The following is an 11,881-nucleotide window of genomic DNA, read 5'->3' as shown; positions in this document are numbered from 1 at the left end:
TTTAATAGGAAATCTGGATTCAAATGCTTTTTCTGTTACCACTGACCCACTTGAAAGAATTTTTTTCACGTGGTGTTTCCCTATTTATTTATATTAGTATAGACTCCTAGATATTTATTTTATTCAATGGTTTGTAATCCATTATTATTTATTTTGATGCTAAAATTATCCCAGCTTTAGCCATGGGGAGACCCTTCAAGCTGCCACCTGTGTCCTTTTGACCAGTTCCCATCATTTTTTAGCACTTCTATCTTACAGAACAACAGGTTCATCCTGTACTTTACCTGTCCCAGCCCTATAATCAGGCTTTTCTCCACGGTGCCATGGCAAAGAGTCATGGTTCCTTTTATTGGAGAATGAGATCTGGAAACCAAGATTTGGGTGCTAGATGTACTACTGGCTTAGCATTGCTTGAGCTATAAGAATTTGTTACCTTCTCTCACCACATAACAGCTAGAATTTACATTCCATTGCAAATCTGGCTGAAGACAGTGGATTTTTATCATTATCATTTTATTATCTTTCTCACATCGGACTCCATTTTGAGTCAGACTGGCCCACGTGCTTTGACAGACAGAAACTCATCACACCGAAACTATTCCAGGCATGTTTCCGTTTGGGAACCTTCAGGAGGGAGCCCTTGGTCACAAGGGTGCAATACACACCTGTGTCCTCCGGAGTCCGCTGTTTTGCGCCCAGCACAGCCCCAGAGCTTTCTCAAACCTGGAGTGTCTGCAACACTTTGCAAGGACACAGTGGAGGGGGCACGTCAGCGCTCCGACTTCCTCCCGACGCCGCCTCTGATTGGCTCCTGGACATGTAAGAAACCGGTGAATGAGCGGCTGGCCCTTGCAGAAACTTGCCTGAGGTCTTTGGTGGCATTGCCCTTTCCTCCTCGTCAACCCGGCAGGCCAGCCGATGCGGGGGAGGATGAGGTCGTCGTGTGTCCTGCTTACCGCCCTGGTGGCGCTGGCCGCCTATTACATCTACATCCCCCTGCCAAGCTCCGTGTCCGACCCCTGGAAGCTGATGCTGCTGGACGCCACTTTCCGGAGCGCACAGCAAGTGGTGAGACGTAGCCCAGCGCTGATTCTCTCTCCCTTCTCTTAAGCAATGTTTAAAGGGGGAAACAGAATTTCCGGACCTTGTCCCACGAGAATACAAATTCTTCTAACGCAGTGAGGCGATCGCTTTTTAAGGTGGTTCAGGCTGACATTTTCAGGGTGTCGCATTCGCCTCTTTGCTAGCAGCGGGTTAGGTCTATGTGCGTCTCGTAGTCTGTGTTGGTAATGGAGAAGGTGAAGTTCTTGAATAGAATTTGACGATTGTTTAATCCTTCGTCTTTCCTAAATGCCCCCCTCTTTCTTGGTTTGCAGCGCCAGAAACGGATCTTCCAGCCTTTTATAAACCACCCCTCCTCCATTTTTGTTCTCCTATAGAGGGCGGCAGAGAGTGAGTTAAATGTTTTAGGAAGGCTCTGGGAAAAACGGGTTCTGGTTCCTGGGAGTGCAGCCACCTTAAAAGCAGACTCGGGCGCGGGTGACCTCCCAATGTCCCCGACAGTGGAGCCCCCCATTCCCGGGGGCAGCAGGCTGGGCTCCTCCAAGTACTTGGGGAACAGCACAGATCTCGCATTTCATGCGTGGCACTCATCACCTCAGCCCAAGAAAAGAGGCCAGGAGACCTGGCTGGCTGGAGAGGCAGTGGCAGCCGGTGTTTGCATGATGCATTTCTTTCCTGCCTGCCCTGCAGAATTTAGTTTGTCTTTAACTGTTGAGGAGATAACCTTTGCCTGAGCCAGGATACCCTGGCTTACCCTGGCAGGGTGACGGTTCTCTCTACTGTGTCATGGGTGTGTATTTCTTTAACCCCGTAGACAGGAAAATGTAACTTTCTGGTTTATTCTATGTAAGAGGCATTATTTTTAGTGCCAGACAATCTAAAATCTAAACTACAATCTGTAGTCAAGGCTGAGCCCTATGACTGAACAGTATTTCTAAGCATCCTGCTCTATCTAAACTCCTAACCCTCCTCCAAAACCGAGTCTCCTCCCTTCCCCCAACCTTGGGCTTTAATCTCGGGTTATTTTGGTAAACTCCTTTCAAGAATGACAGCTAGAGAGAAAAAAAAAAACACATGATTTTCCTAGAGGGTCGATGTTCCTTTTCCCTGTCTGTTCTAATTGTGTGTAGGATTACATAGTCTCTGAAGCTTTGTCCTATCAAAAAGTCCCTTAACTAGGGTATTGTAGCACATTTCTAGGACTTTGCTTTTCTTGAATCCAGCATCGTTCTCCACCCCTAAGTCCCCTATTGTCTCTTAGGTAGGGCCCATTGAGGCTATAGAGCCTCTTCCTGACCTCCTGCTTACTACAGTGTTGACGTGGTGAAAGAATTACCATCCCCTGCTCTAGCATTGGCTCCAAGAAAGGCAATTTTCGTACAGGAAGCCCTACAATCACTCTCTTCCTCCAGAAATTATGTAGCTGGGGAGTAAAACCCTTTAAAGATTCTAGGGTACAATGGTATTTACCTGGGTGGCTTAAATAGCCCTCTACAATAAAAAGAATAATGACTAATAATAATAAGAAGAAAAACAGAAAAAAAAAAAAGAGTCAAACTACTATGTTGGCCACAGAAATTATTCTTCCTTTTCTGGTCACCAAGGAAATCTTCCCTATCATAAGTAATTTGGGAAAAGCCAGGTTTGGAAAAAAGCTTTTCTTCCCCAACGAAGCAGCCAACCCATTAAGGCCTTTGGATCTTACAGTCCTCTGCAGAGTATGCTCTCAGCTGGTGTTTGGGAATGATAATGTTTGTAACGCCGGGTCACAGAGATAGATAAGGTAACAGAGTGTCCTTACTTGACACTGTGGCCGGAGGTGGGTTAGCACAGAAGTGGCTCTCATCACTTGTCTTCTGAATTGTAAAATATCAGAAAGATCATTCAGACCACAAGGGAGCATATTCTACCCAGGAAAGCAATTTACCATTGTCACTTCAAATTGTCCTGCGGAAAAGGAAAAACATGGTTTGACACTTGGTAGTAAATAGAATATGACTGTTAAAGTTAAGAGTCATGCTTCCCTGAATCCCACCTCAGCCAGGCCACTTGCTGGCTCTGAGGGCAGCCCATTTACTAACCTTCTCTGATCCTCAGCTTTCCTTGTAAAATAGGGCTAATAGCTACTTTGTAAGAGTGCTATAATGTATTTAAATGGCTAGAACTGGTTGTAGTTATTCTTCTAACAGTTGTCCCAAAGGGCCGCTATGGGTTGTGGGGAAAATCTGTGGTACTGCCCAACTTTGTTGAAACAATAAAGCAAATGCAAACTGGAAGTAGTTTACCTCCTGGAATGAAACCCGGAATGCTGTCACTAAATTGCATGGCATAACATTTGTTACCCAAATCATTTTCATTTGAGTTGATTAGCTTAACTACAAAGGCTATCAATACTTCAAAGATAAGGCTTGGCCTACTTCCTAACACAGCAGGCACCTGCCTAGCATCAAGAAATGTGACTGCTCAGGACTTCCCTGGTGGTCCAGTGGTTAAGACTCTGCCCTTCCACTGCAGGGGGTGCGGGTTCGGTCCCTGGTCTGGGAACTAAGATGCCGCAGGGCCAAGAAAGTGAATGCTACTCTTATCCTGTTGTCATTGGCAAATGATTCACCCCTAGCTGCCCCTTCTAATCTCCTTTATCTTCTGCAGATGAGTCAGATTATTGAGATTATGTTCCTTGTACTTTTCTTCCTTGGCATCCTCCAGTATTACGTAAGAAGAAACTACTTAGGATCTTTCTTAAGTCATCTCAAACACAGATGCTACATTAGAGTCACCTAGGGAGGCTTCAGAAATCCTAAAGCCCAAGTCACACAATAAACCAAATTTATTCAGAATCTTTGGGAGATTAGTCCCAGGCAGCAGTATTTTTAACAGTTCCCAAGGTGATTTCAATGTGCAGCAAAATTGAGAACCACTGCCCTGTAAGTTAAATAAAATGCACTGCTGATGTAGATAATATATTTTTGTTAAACTGCTCGAGTTATATTTCACACATGTGGCTGGAAATGAGCCCCTTAACATTAGCATGGATTCGTTTATCAGATTTGTTGGTTGATACTTTGGCTCTAAGAGTCTAAGGGGATAAAATACTAGCTAGGCAACTTTCAGTGTTATAGCAAAGCCATTGTAAGACTTGAGCAGTGGAAAAGCACAAAAATAGATCTGGGAAGGACAGTGGAGAGAGGTTTAGATGAAGATTGGGCAGCAGGAGACTAGAAGAACAAAAGGAGGGAGTTTGGGGGAGGTTCTGAAGACATTTCAAAATGCTGTGCAAGCAAAGATTTTTTAAAAATGGTAATCCCAGTACAGGTAGAGATATTGAGAAGTATACACTGCTGGAGAAAATGTAAATTTTAACAACTTTTTTGAGGGCAGTTTGGCAATATCCATCAGAAGCTGTAGAAGCATTTATTCTTTGACCCAGAAATCCCTCTGGATGCATTTATTTTAAGTAATTATACATATAGTCAAAGCTGTAGCTATAAAGATAGAAATATTTCACAGGTACAGAAATCTTTTTAAACTAGTCCAAAAGCACTGCCATTTATGAGAAATATGAGGGAACATTCAGCAACCTTTCTCTTCTTTTTTTTTGCAGTTATTTAAAAGAATTTAAGAACAATAAGAGATTAAGTAAATATGGTAAACCCATATTTTGGAAACCATGCAGTAAAAAAATTTAAGTTGTAAAAATAAAGTTTAATGGTCTACAAATGATTTGTACTGTGTGTTAAGTGGGAAAATGCTACAAAACAACATATATGCTGTTATCCCATTTAAAATATCTATTTATCAAAACATAGTTTTATATATCTATATATAGATGTATAGAAAGAGCTAAAGGATATAATTTAAAATATAGTGGTTTTTTTCTGGGCCATAAGATTATATCTTCAGTTTTCCTATCTGTATAGTCTAGTTTTTCTACAATGAACATGGAATAAGAAATTAATTAAAAACTTTTTTGTAGTAGGTTTTCTACTTCTAAAGCAGAATTGATGTGCAATGCATATCAATGTGATTAATATTTTAGTAATTGTTCTATGAAGAAAATAGATTTCTTTCTTCCTTTTTTTTTTTGGCTGTGCTGAATGGCTTGTGGGATCTTAGTTCCCTGACCAGGAACTGAACTCCGGCCAAGGCAGTGAAAGTGCCGAGTCCTAACCACTGGACTGCCAGGGAATTCCCAAAAATATTGGGGAAAATTTCCTTCATTTTTTAAGTAAAAATAAAAGACACGTTTTTCATTTTCACCAAAAACTTTATTGAACAATGTATTCACTGTTTTGTTTCACTACCTTCTGTCATTTTTCAGGCAACTTCATAATTCCATCTTCCCAAAACTTTTAATCTTTTTTGAGCAAAGAACTGTTCTAGGTGCCTTTTACAGTCTTCCAGGGAATTTTCCATTAAGAGAATTTTGGGGCTTCCCTGGTGGGGCAGTGGTTAAGAATCCGCCTGCCAATGCAGGGGACATGGGTTCGAGCCCTGGTCCGGGAAGATCCCACATGCTGCAGAGCAACTTAGCCCATGAGCCACAGCTACTGAGCCTGCGTGCCACAACTACTGAAGCCCGAGCACCTAGAGCCCGTGCTCCGCAACAAGAGAAGCCACCGCAATGAGAAGCCCACACACCACAACGAAGAATAGCCCCTGCTCGCTGCAACTAGAGAAAGCCTGCACGCAGCAACGAAGACCCAATGCAGCCAAAAATAAATAAATAAAAAATAAATTTATAAAAAAAAAGAATTTTGTAAAGACCAAAATAAACGGAAATCTGAAGGTACAATGTCTGGTGAATATGGGGGATGAATCCGAACTTCCCAGCCAAGCTGTAACAGTTTTTGCCTGGTCATCAAAGAAACATACAGTCTTGCTTTATCCTGATGGAAGATTATGTGTTTTCTGTTGACTAATTCTGGACGCTTTTCGTCCAGTGCTGCTTTCAGTTGGTCTAATTGGGAGCAGTACTTGTTGGAATTAATTGTTTGGTTTTCCGGAAGGAGCTCATAATAGAGGACTCCCTTCCAATCCCACCATATACACAACATCACCTTCTTTGGATGAAGACCGGCCTTTGGTGTGGTTGGTGGTGGTTCATTTCGCTTGTCCCACGATCTCTTCCATCCCACATTATTGTACAGTATTCGCTTTTCATCTCCCGTCACAATTTGTTTTAAAAATGGAACGTTTTCGTTAGGTTTAAGTAGATAATTGCATGCAGAAATATGGTCAAGAAGGTTCTTTTTCACTTAACTTATGTGGAACCCAAACATCAAAGCAATTAACAAAACCAAGCTGGTGCAAATGATTTTCAGTGCTTGATTTGGATATTTTGAGTATGTCGGCTGTCTCCCATGTGGTGTAACATTGATTGTTTTCAATTAATGTCTTGACTTGATTGTTATCAACTTCAACTGGTCTACCCGACCGTGGAGCATCATCCAGTGAGAAATCTCCACCGTGAAACTTTGAAAACCACTTTTGACGTGTTTGATCAGTCACAGCACTTTCTCCATACACTGCACAAATCTTTTTTTGTGTTTCAGTTGCATATTTACCTTTCTTGAAATAATAAAGCATAATATGCTGAAAGTGTTGCTTTTCTTCTTCCATCTTCAATATTAAAATGAAAATTCACCAATTTTGATAAGTTTTTTAAAAATGCACGCTGATATGACAGCTGTCACAATACAATCTAACAAAATTGTTTCGAGTGAAGTTAAAGACAACTTAGCACTACTAGAGCCATCTTATGGAAAAACCGAACGAAAGAACCTTCTGGCCAACCCTATATATACATTTCTTTTAAAAACACATCCTGGATCCTTTGACAGCTATGACGATAGCAGGCTTCACGCTCAGTCACTTAGATGTAACACAGATTGAAAGCTTACTGTTTGAGTCTGACCTACAACAAATTGCAGCCTAGTATGATGAGAAGCCATGTTAATATACAGCTATTAAAAAGGCAAGGGACTTCCCTGGTAGTCCAGTGGTTAAGAGCCCACCTTCCAATGCAGGGGACTCGGGTTCGATCCCCGGTTGGGGATCTAAGACCCCACATGCTGCGGGGCAACTAAGCTCATGTGCTGCAACTACTGAGCCCACCCCTCAACTAGAGAGCCTGTGTGCCACAAACTACAGAGCCCATGCGCTCTGGAGCCCTTGCACCACAACTAGAGAGAAGTCCACGTGCTGCAACGAAAGATCCTGCATGTTGCAATGAAGATCCCATGTACCACAACTAAGACTGAACACAACCAAAAAAAAAAATAAATAAAATAAAATGTAAAAAAAAAAGGCAAGAGCTGACAAGTTTTTCAGAAGCTCAAAGGAGGGAGTGGTTATGTACAGTTCAGAGGGGTGATAAAGATGGTGACTAAAGGTAATAATGGTATCTCAAAAGAATTCAGAGCCAGAGTGTGGCTTGTCTTACCTCGATTATTTCCTAGCTTTCTAGTTCTTACCCTACGTATCTTTTTGATGACATAATATAAAAGAGAGATTATTGAACCTGGTATTTCTGCTGACTTTATTTCTTATAAATGGCAGTGCTTTTGGACTAGTTGAGCAAGGTTTTTCATCCCGTAAAATATCTCCAAACTTGTTGAAATCTAATGTGACCTCACCTGAATTCTCTGTGCATGTGCCTTTGGACTGTGTGGGTATGGCTTAAATGACAGCTCAGCTGGATGCCATGCAGAATTCCAACTTGGTAACCTTTTTTATAACCATTCATGAGCTGGAATGTTTACTACTGCCACGTAAATTTAACTTTAAAACATTAGTAAATAATAACTTTTGCCTACTGCCTTCTATATTTGCCTTGATACATATTTCTTCATGTAAATTAGAGATTTCACTAAGCACAATTTTTAGCTTATTTAATGGGATTTTCTTTAAACACCTGGCAGCAGAATGGCTTTAAGAATAGCTTAAGGGCACAGTATTTAATCAGCATTAGTTCTGACAGGTGCTCAATATGAGTTGGTCTCAGTAGACAGTACCTGCCGGTGAATCCAATCAAATATCAAGGTCAGATTGAATCAGCTACAAGTGTGTAAGACAATACCTAATTTATAATTCTCCTTTTTATTTTTCCCAGAACTCTACAAATATGGCCCTGAGCACAGAAATGCCATTATTATTACTTTATTTTAATGGGACATCCTATTTCTAACATGTGGCTCGAGCTTGATATGAAAACATTTCTGTGAGGTGTGAAAGTGTACTAATTGTTCTTAAACATTCTATTAATGCACAATTACTTCTTTTAAATTAGTAAGCATATTTTTACTTTTACTGCCAAGTGAAACTATATGGGAACTATCGCTTATTTTCTTCTTCATTTATATTTATAAAGAATTAAGACATATAATTAAATTTCCAAGTGGCAAACCTAGCTATATCCCCTACCTAATCTGTCTTATTATGAAATTTTAACTATCTTTCAGTGTTTCCAAAATGAAATTAAAATCCTGCTTTAATATCCTATCCTTAACAAAATTAAAATTCAGAAGTCATCGTTAATTCAATGAATATTAACTGAACCCTAATGCTAGGAGTTGGTGAAACAGAATAAGACACACACCTAATCTGGAGAAGTTTACAGTCCAGTGAAGGGAGATAAACCTACTGACAGTTACAGATTGTGCACTTGACTGATAGAGGAAGAGTTATGATGGAGGCATTTGTGGGTTGCTATAGGAGCCTTAAAAAGGACATCTAATGTTGACCTGGGCATTAGGAACAGATGTCTCCCTTTCACATTGATATCTACTGTGAATTCTCAAGGTTGAGCATTTATGGTAAAAATAACATCTATTAAGGATATAACTCAGCATTTACTCTGTGCCAGATACTGTGCTATGTGCTTTACATGCAATTCATTTAATCCATGCTATAATTCTATGAGATGGACGTTCTTATTTTCCTTATCATACAAGGGAGGAAACTGAACTGTGAAGAAAAGTAACTTGCTCATGATAACAAAGCTTATAAGAGGTGGAGTCACAATACAACTCGAGCCTGCCTTACTGTGAGTTCAAGAGTTCAACCATTGTGCTAGGTTGACTTTCCGTAAGAGCTAGCTGAGTGGAAGAGGTGGGGAAGAGAAGAGGGAGAGAAAGGAGGGTGAAAAGGGCATTCCAGCCAAAGGGATTGTTCCAATGGGAGAGGATGGTACAAGCTAAGTCTCTAAAAGTGGTTCAGAGTGGCTGGAGCATAAAACTCAGAAGTCAGAGAGATGAGGTAGGAAGGAAGCACAGGCCAGGTAATGAAGGGCTCTGTGGGCCAAGAAAGGAGCCACTGAAAAAGATTTTTAGTAGGGAAATCACATGCTCAGATCTGTGTTTGAGAACAGTCTTTCTCAGTGGCAGTATAGAGACTAGAGTTTAAGAAACCAAATGAGGGCAAAAGACCACTTGGAAGCAATTATCCAGGTAAGAGGGGAGGGCATGAACTAATAAAATGGGACTGGTTTGGAGTGAGGCTGACCAGAGTTGCTGATGGAGGGGGTGTGGGAGGTTAATGTGGAGTGAAGGAGAGAAAGGAGTCAAAGATGACTCTTGGGACAGACTCTGGAGTAACTGGGTGAATGGTGATGATGACCCTGATTAGGAAAAGGAGCGTAGCTGAGGGTGAAGGTAATAGAGTTTGGCACCTTGCTTTGAAGTGTCCGTGGGACTGGTTTAAGGATCGCTGGTCATAAATAGTTTGCATATACAAGACCAGAGCTTGGGAGTGAGAGAGAGAGAGACAGCTGGGCTCGAGACATGGATTTGGCAGAGGTCAGTGAAGGGGGGGGTGGTGGGAGTGGTGGGAATGAATGTGTGTGGGGGGAGAGGAGGATTGTTGATCCTACCAAGGAAACCCTAGAGGCTCACCAGTAAGAGGAGGAGGAAGCTAACCCTCGTAGAAATGAGACCCTAAAGAACATAATTTTTTGTTATACCGTATATGTATATAGCACTCCAGGTTTTACAAAGGGTTTCACTTACAGCATCTCATTTTATTTTTACAATAAATAACTGGCTGGCATTAGTTACTTCCATTTGTCAAGTGAGGAAACAGGTTCAGAAAGGGTCGATGATATCCCCAAGGTCACATGATTAGTTATAATGGCAAAACAGAACTAGAATAAAAATTCCTAGTCTCTTAATTTCATGTTCTCACTGCTGGGCCAGGGTGACCTGAAAACAAAGTCCTCCATGATGGATTTGCCCGTTTTTGTCCCTGGTGCTTGTTCTCTGACAGGCCCCTCATAGCTGTGGCCATGCACGTGGGAATGCTCATGATAACTTTATCACAACTACACTGTATCTTGACTTTTTTTTGAGCTCCTACCATTAAATTAATCTACACTGGTGTTTCCCAATCTTTTTTCATGTCAGAGACTTGATGACTTTTGTATGCCAGGAAAAAGTGGAGGAAATACCAGGGGAATCTGTAAGGGCTTGAATGACAGAATTCACAAGATTCAGAAAGAAAATTATACAAATGGTTCTCAAAGAGAATGCCAACTCTGATAAATTTTGAATAGTTATAAAAAATGGTTTTAAGTTTTTACCTCTGTAAAACACCTAACCATCAATATCTTATAGCCCATCTGTAACCCATTAGCAGCCTACCAGTTGGGAAGCTCTCTTCCTTACAGTTTGTAACTATTTAAATACACGTTTATTATTACTGCTATTAAACACAAAGATATGGTCCCCGAGTTACATATACCTAGGTAGCCACATAATTTATTGTCCAAACCATGACATTTTTGAGAGTGATAGGGGCTGCTGTTAGTAATCATGCCAGGACAACCGTTTTAAACCAGAACTATTCCCAGATAAATCTGTACATATGCTCAGCCTGCATTTTTGTGACTTGCATTGGTCAGCATAATCAACGCAAAGTTATGGAGTGATTCCTGTGCTCCCTGTTCTGCCCAGATTTGACTGTTAACCCTCCAGGGAACCAGCTCCCATCCATCACCTCCAGGCGGAATCCCTGTTCCCTAGGATAGTGGCCAAATAAAAGTACTAAGTTCCTTAGCTGGCACTTAGGGTCTGCTCCAACCTGGTACCACGCTGCTGAATCTAGCCTCACAGTGTTCCCATGATAATCCTGACAGTTGTCCTCCTGTTGTCACCTCTGCCTCACATGCCCTCCCACCTTCTTACTTTAGCCAACATCCCACATGTCTTTCAACACCTACTCAAAAATCATTTCTTTTGGAAACTTCCTCTTTTTCCCCAGTCAATCCTAATTTCTCTCTCCGTTATACTCTGCTAGCATTTCGTTTTTCTTTTATGGCCCTTGTATGTTTCTTTCCTAATGTTGATATTTCTTTACGTACAAGCTCCCCACCAAATCATAAGGTTTCTCACCTATCATAGACAATTTTTCTCTTACTATTTTAGGGCTTTTGTTTTTTGGGTTTTTGAGAGGGGAGGCTTGAAGATCATTCATGATAGAGGAAATAGGAATTCATAGTTCTGCTTTCTTTCAAGCCTCTGTGTTACTCCATTTGCCCCAAAGGGCAGACCTGGTGCTTTCTTGTGCTTCTGACTCTGAATTTATCCCCAAATGGCTTTTTGTTGTCCTTTGCAACTTTTTTTTTTTTTTTTTGCAAGCCTTGCTGTTTTCTGGGTTTCTAACTTCCTCATAATATTTTTGTAGATTTATGGTTGTTTTTGAATTTGTAATGAATCATGTGTTTCTAGCTAAACATTAGTTATAATTACAGGCCATCTCCTTAAAAGATCACTAGCAAATTCTCACATTCATTTGGTATCATTCTACTTTTCTCTTTTCCTCCACA

At 41.0% G+C, this 11,881-nt stretch overlaps 1 protein-coding gene and 1 long non-coding RNA gene across 2 annotated transcripts in view; both read left to right on the top strand.

Annotated features, from left to right (window-relative positions):
• The window catches only part of LOC309659389, a 538,108-nt gene that overhangs the window by 426,253 nt on the left and 99,974 nt on the right, over positions 1-11,881 (top strand). The gene's annotated exons all lie outside the window — the stretch shown is intronic.
• Positions 40-11,881, top strand: part of NCEH1 (neutral cholesterol ester hydrolase 1) — a 65,518-nt gene continuing 53,676 nt past the window's right edge. Inside the window, exon 1 of the mRNA XM_082459020.1 lies at positions 40-1,068. Within this exon, the coding sequence (XP_082315146.1) occupies positions 919-1,068 (150 nt within the window). The 5' untranslated portion in view covers positions 40-918. The remainder of the gene's footprint in view (positions 1,069-11,881) is intronic.

This window comes from Balaenoptera physalus, assembly GCF_965194825.1.
Source record: "Balaenoptera physalus genome assembly, chromosome: 4".
NCBI classification, from domain to species: domain Eukaryota; kingdom Metazoa; phylum Chordata; class Mammalia; order Artiodactyla; family Balaenopteridae; genus Balaenoptera; species Balaenoptera physalus.
The sequence above is the reverse complement of the archived record's forward strand: the minus strand, read 5'-3'. Positions and strand labels throughout refer to the sequence as shown.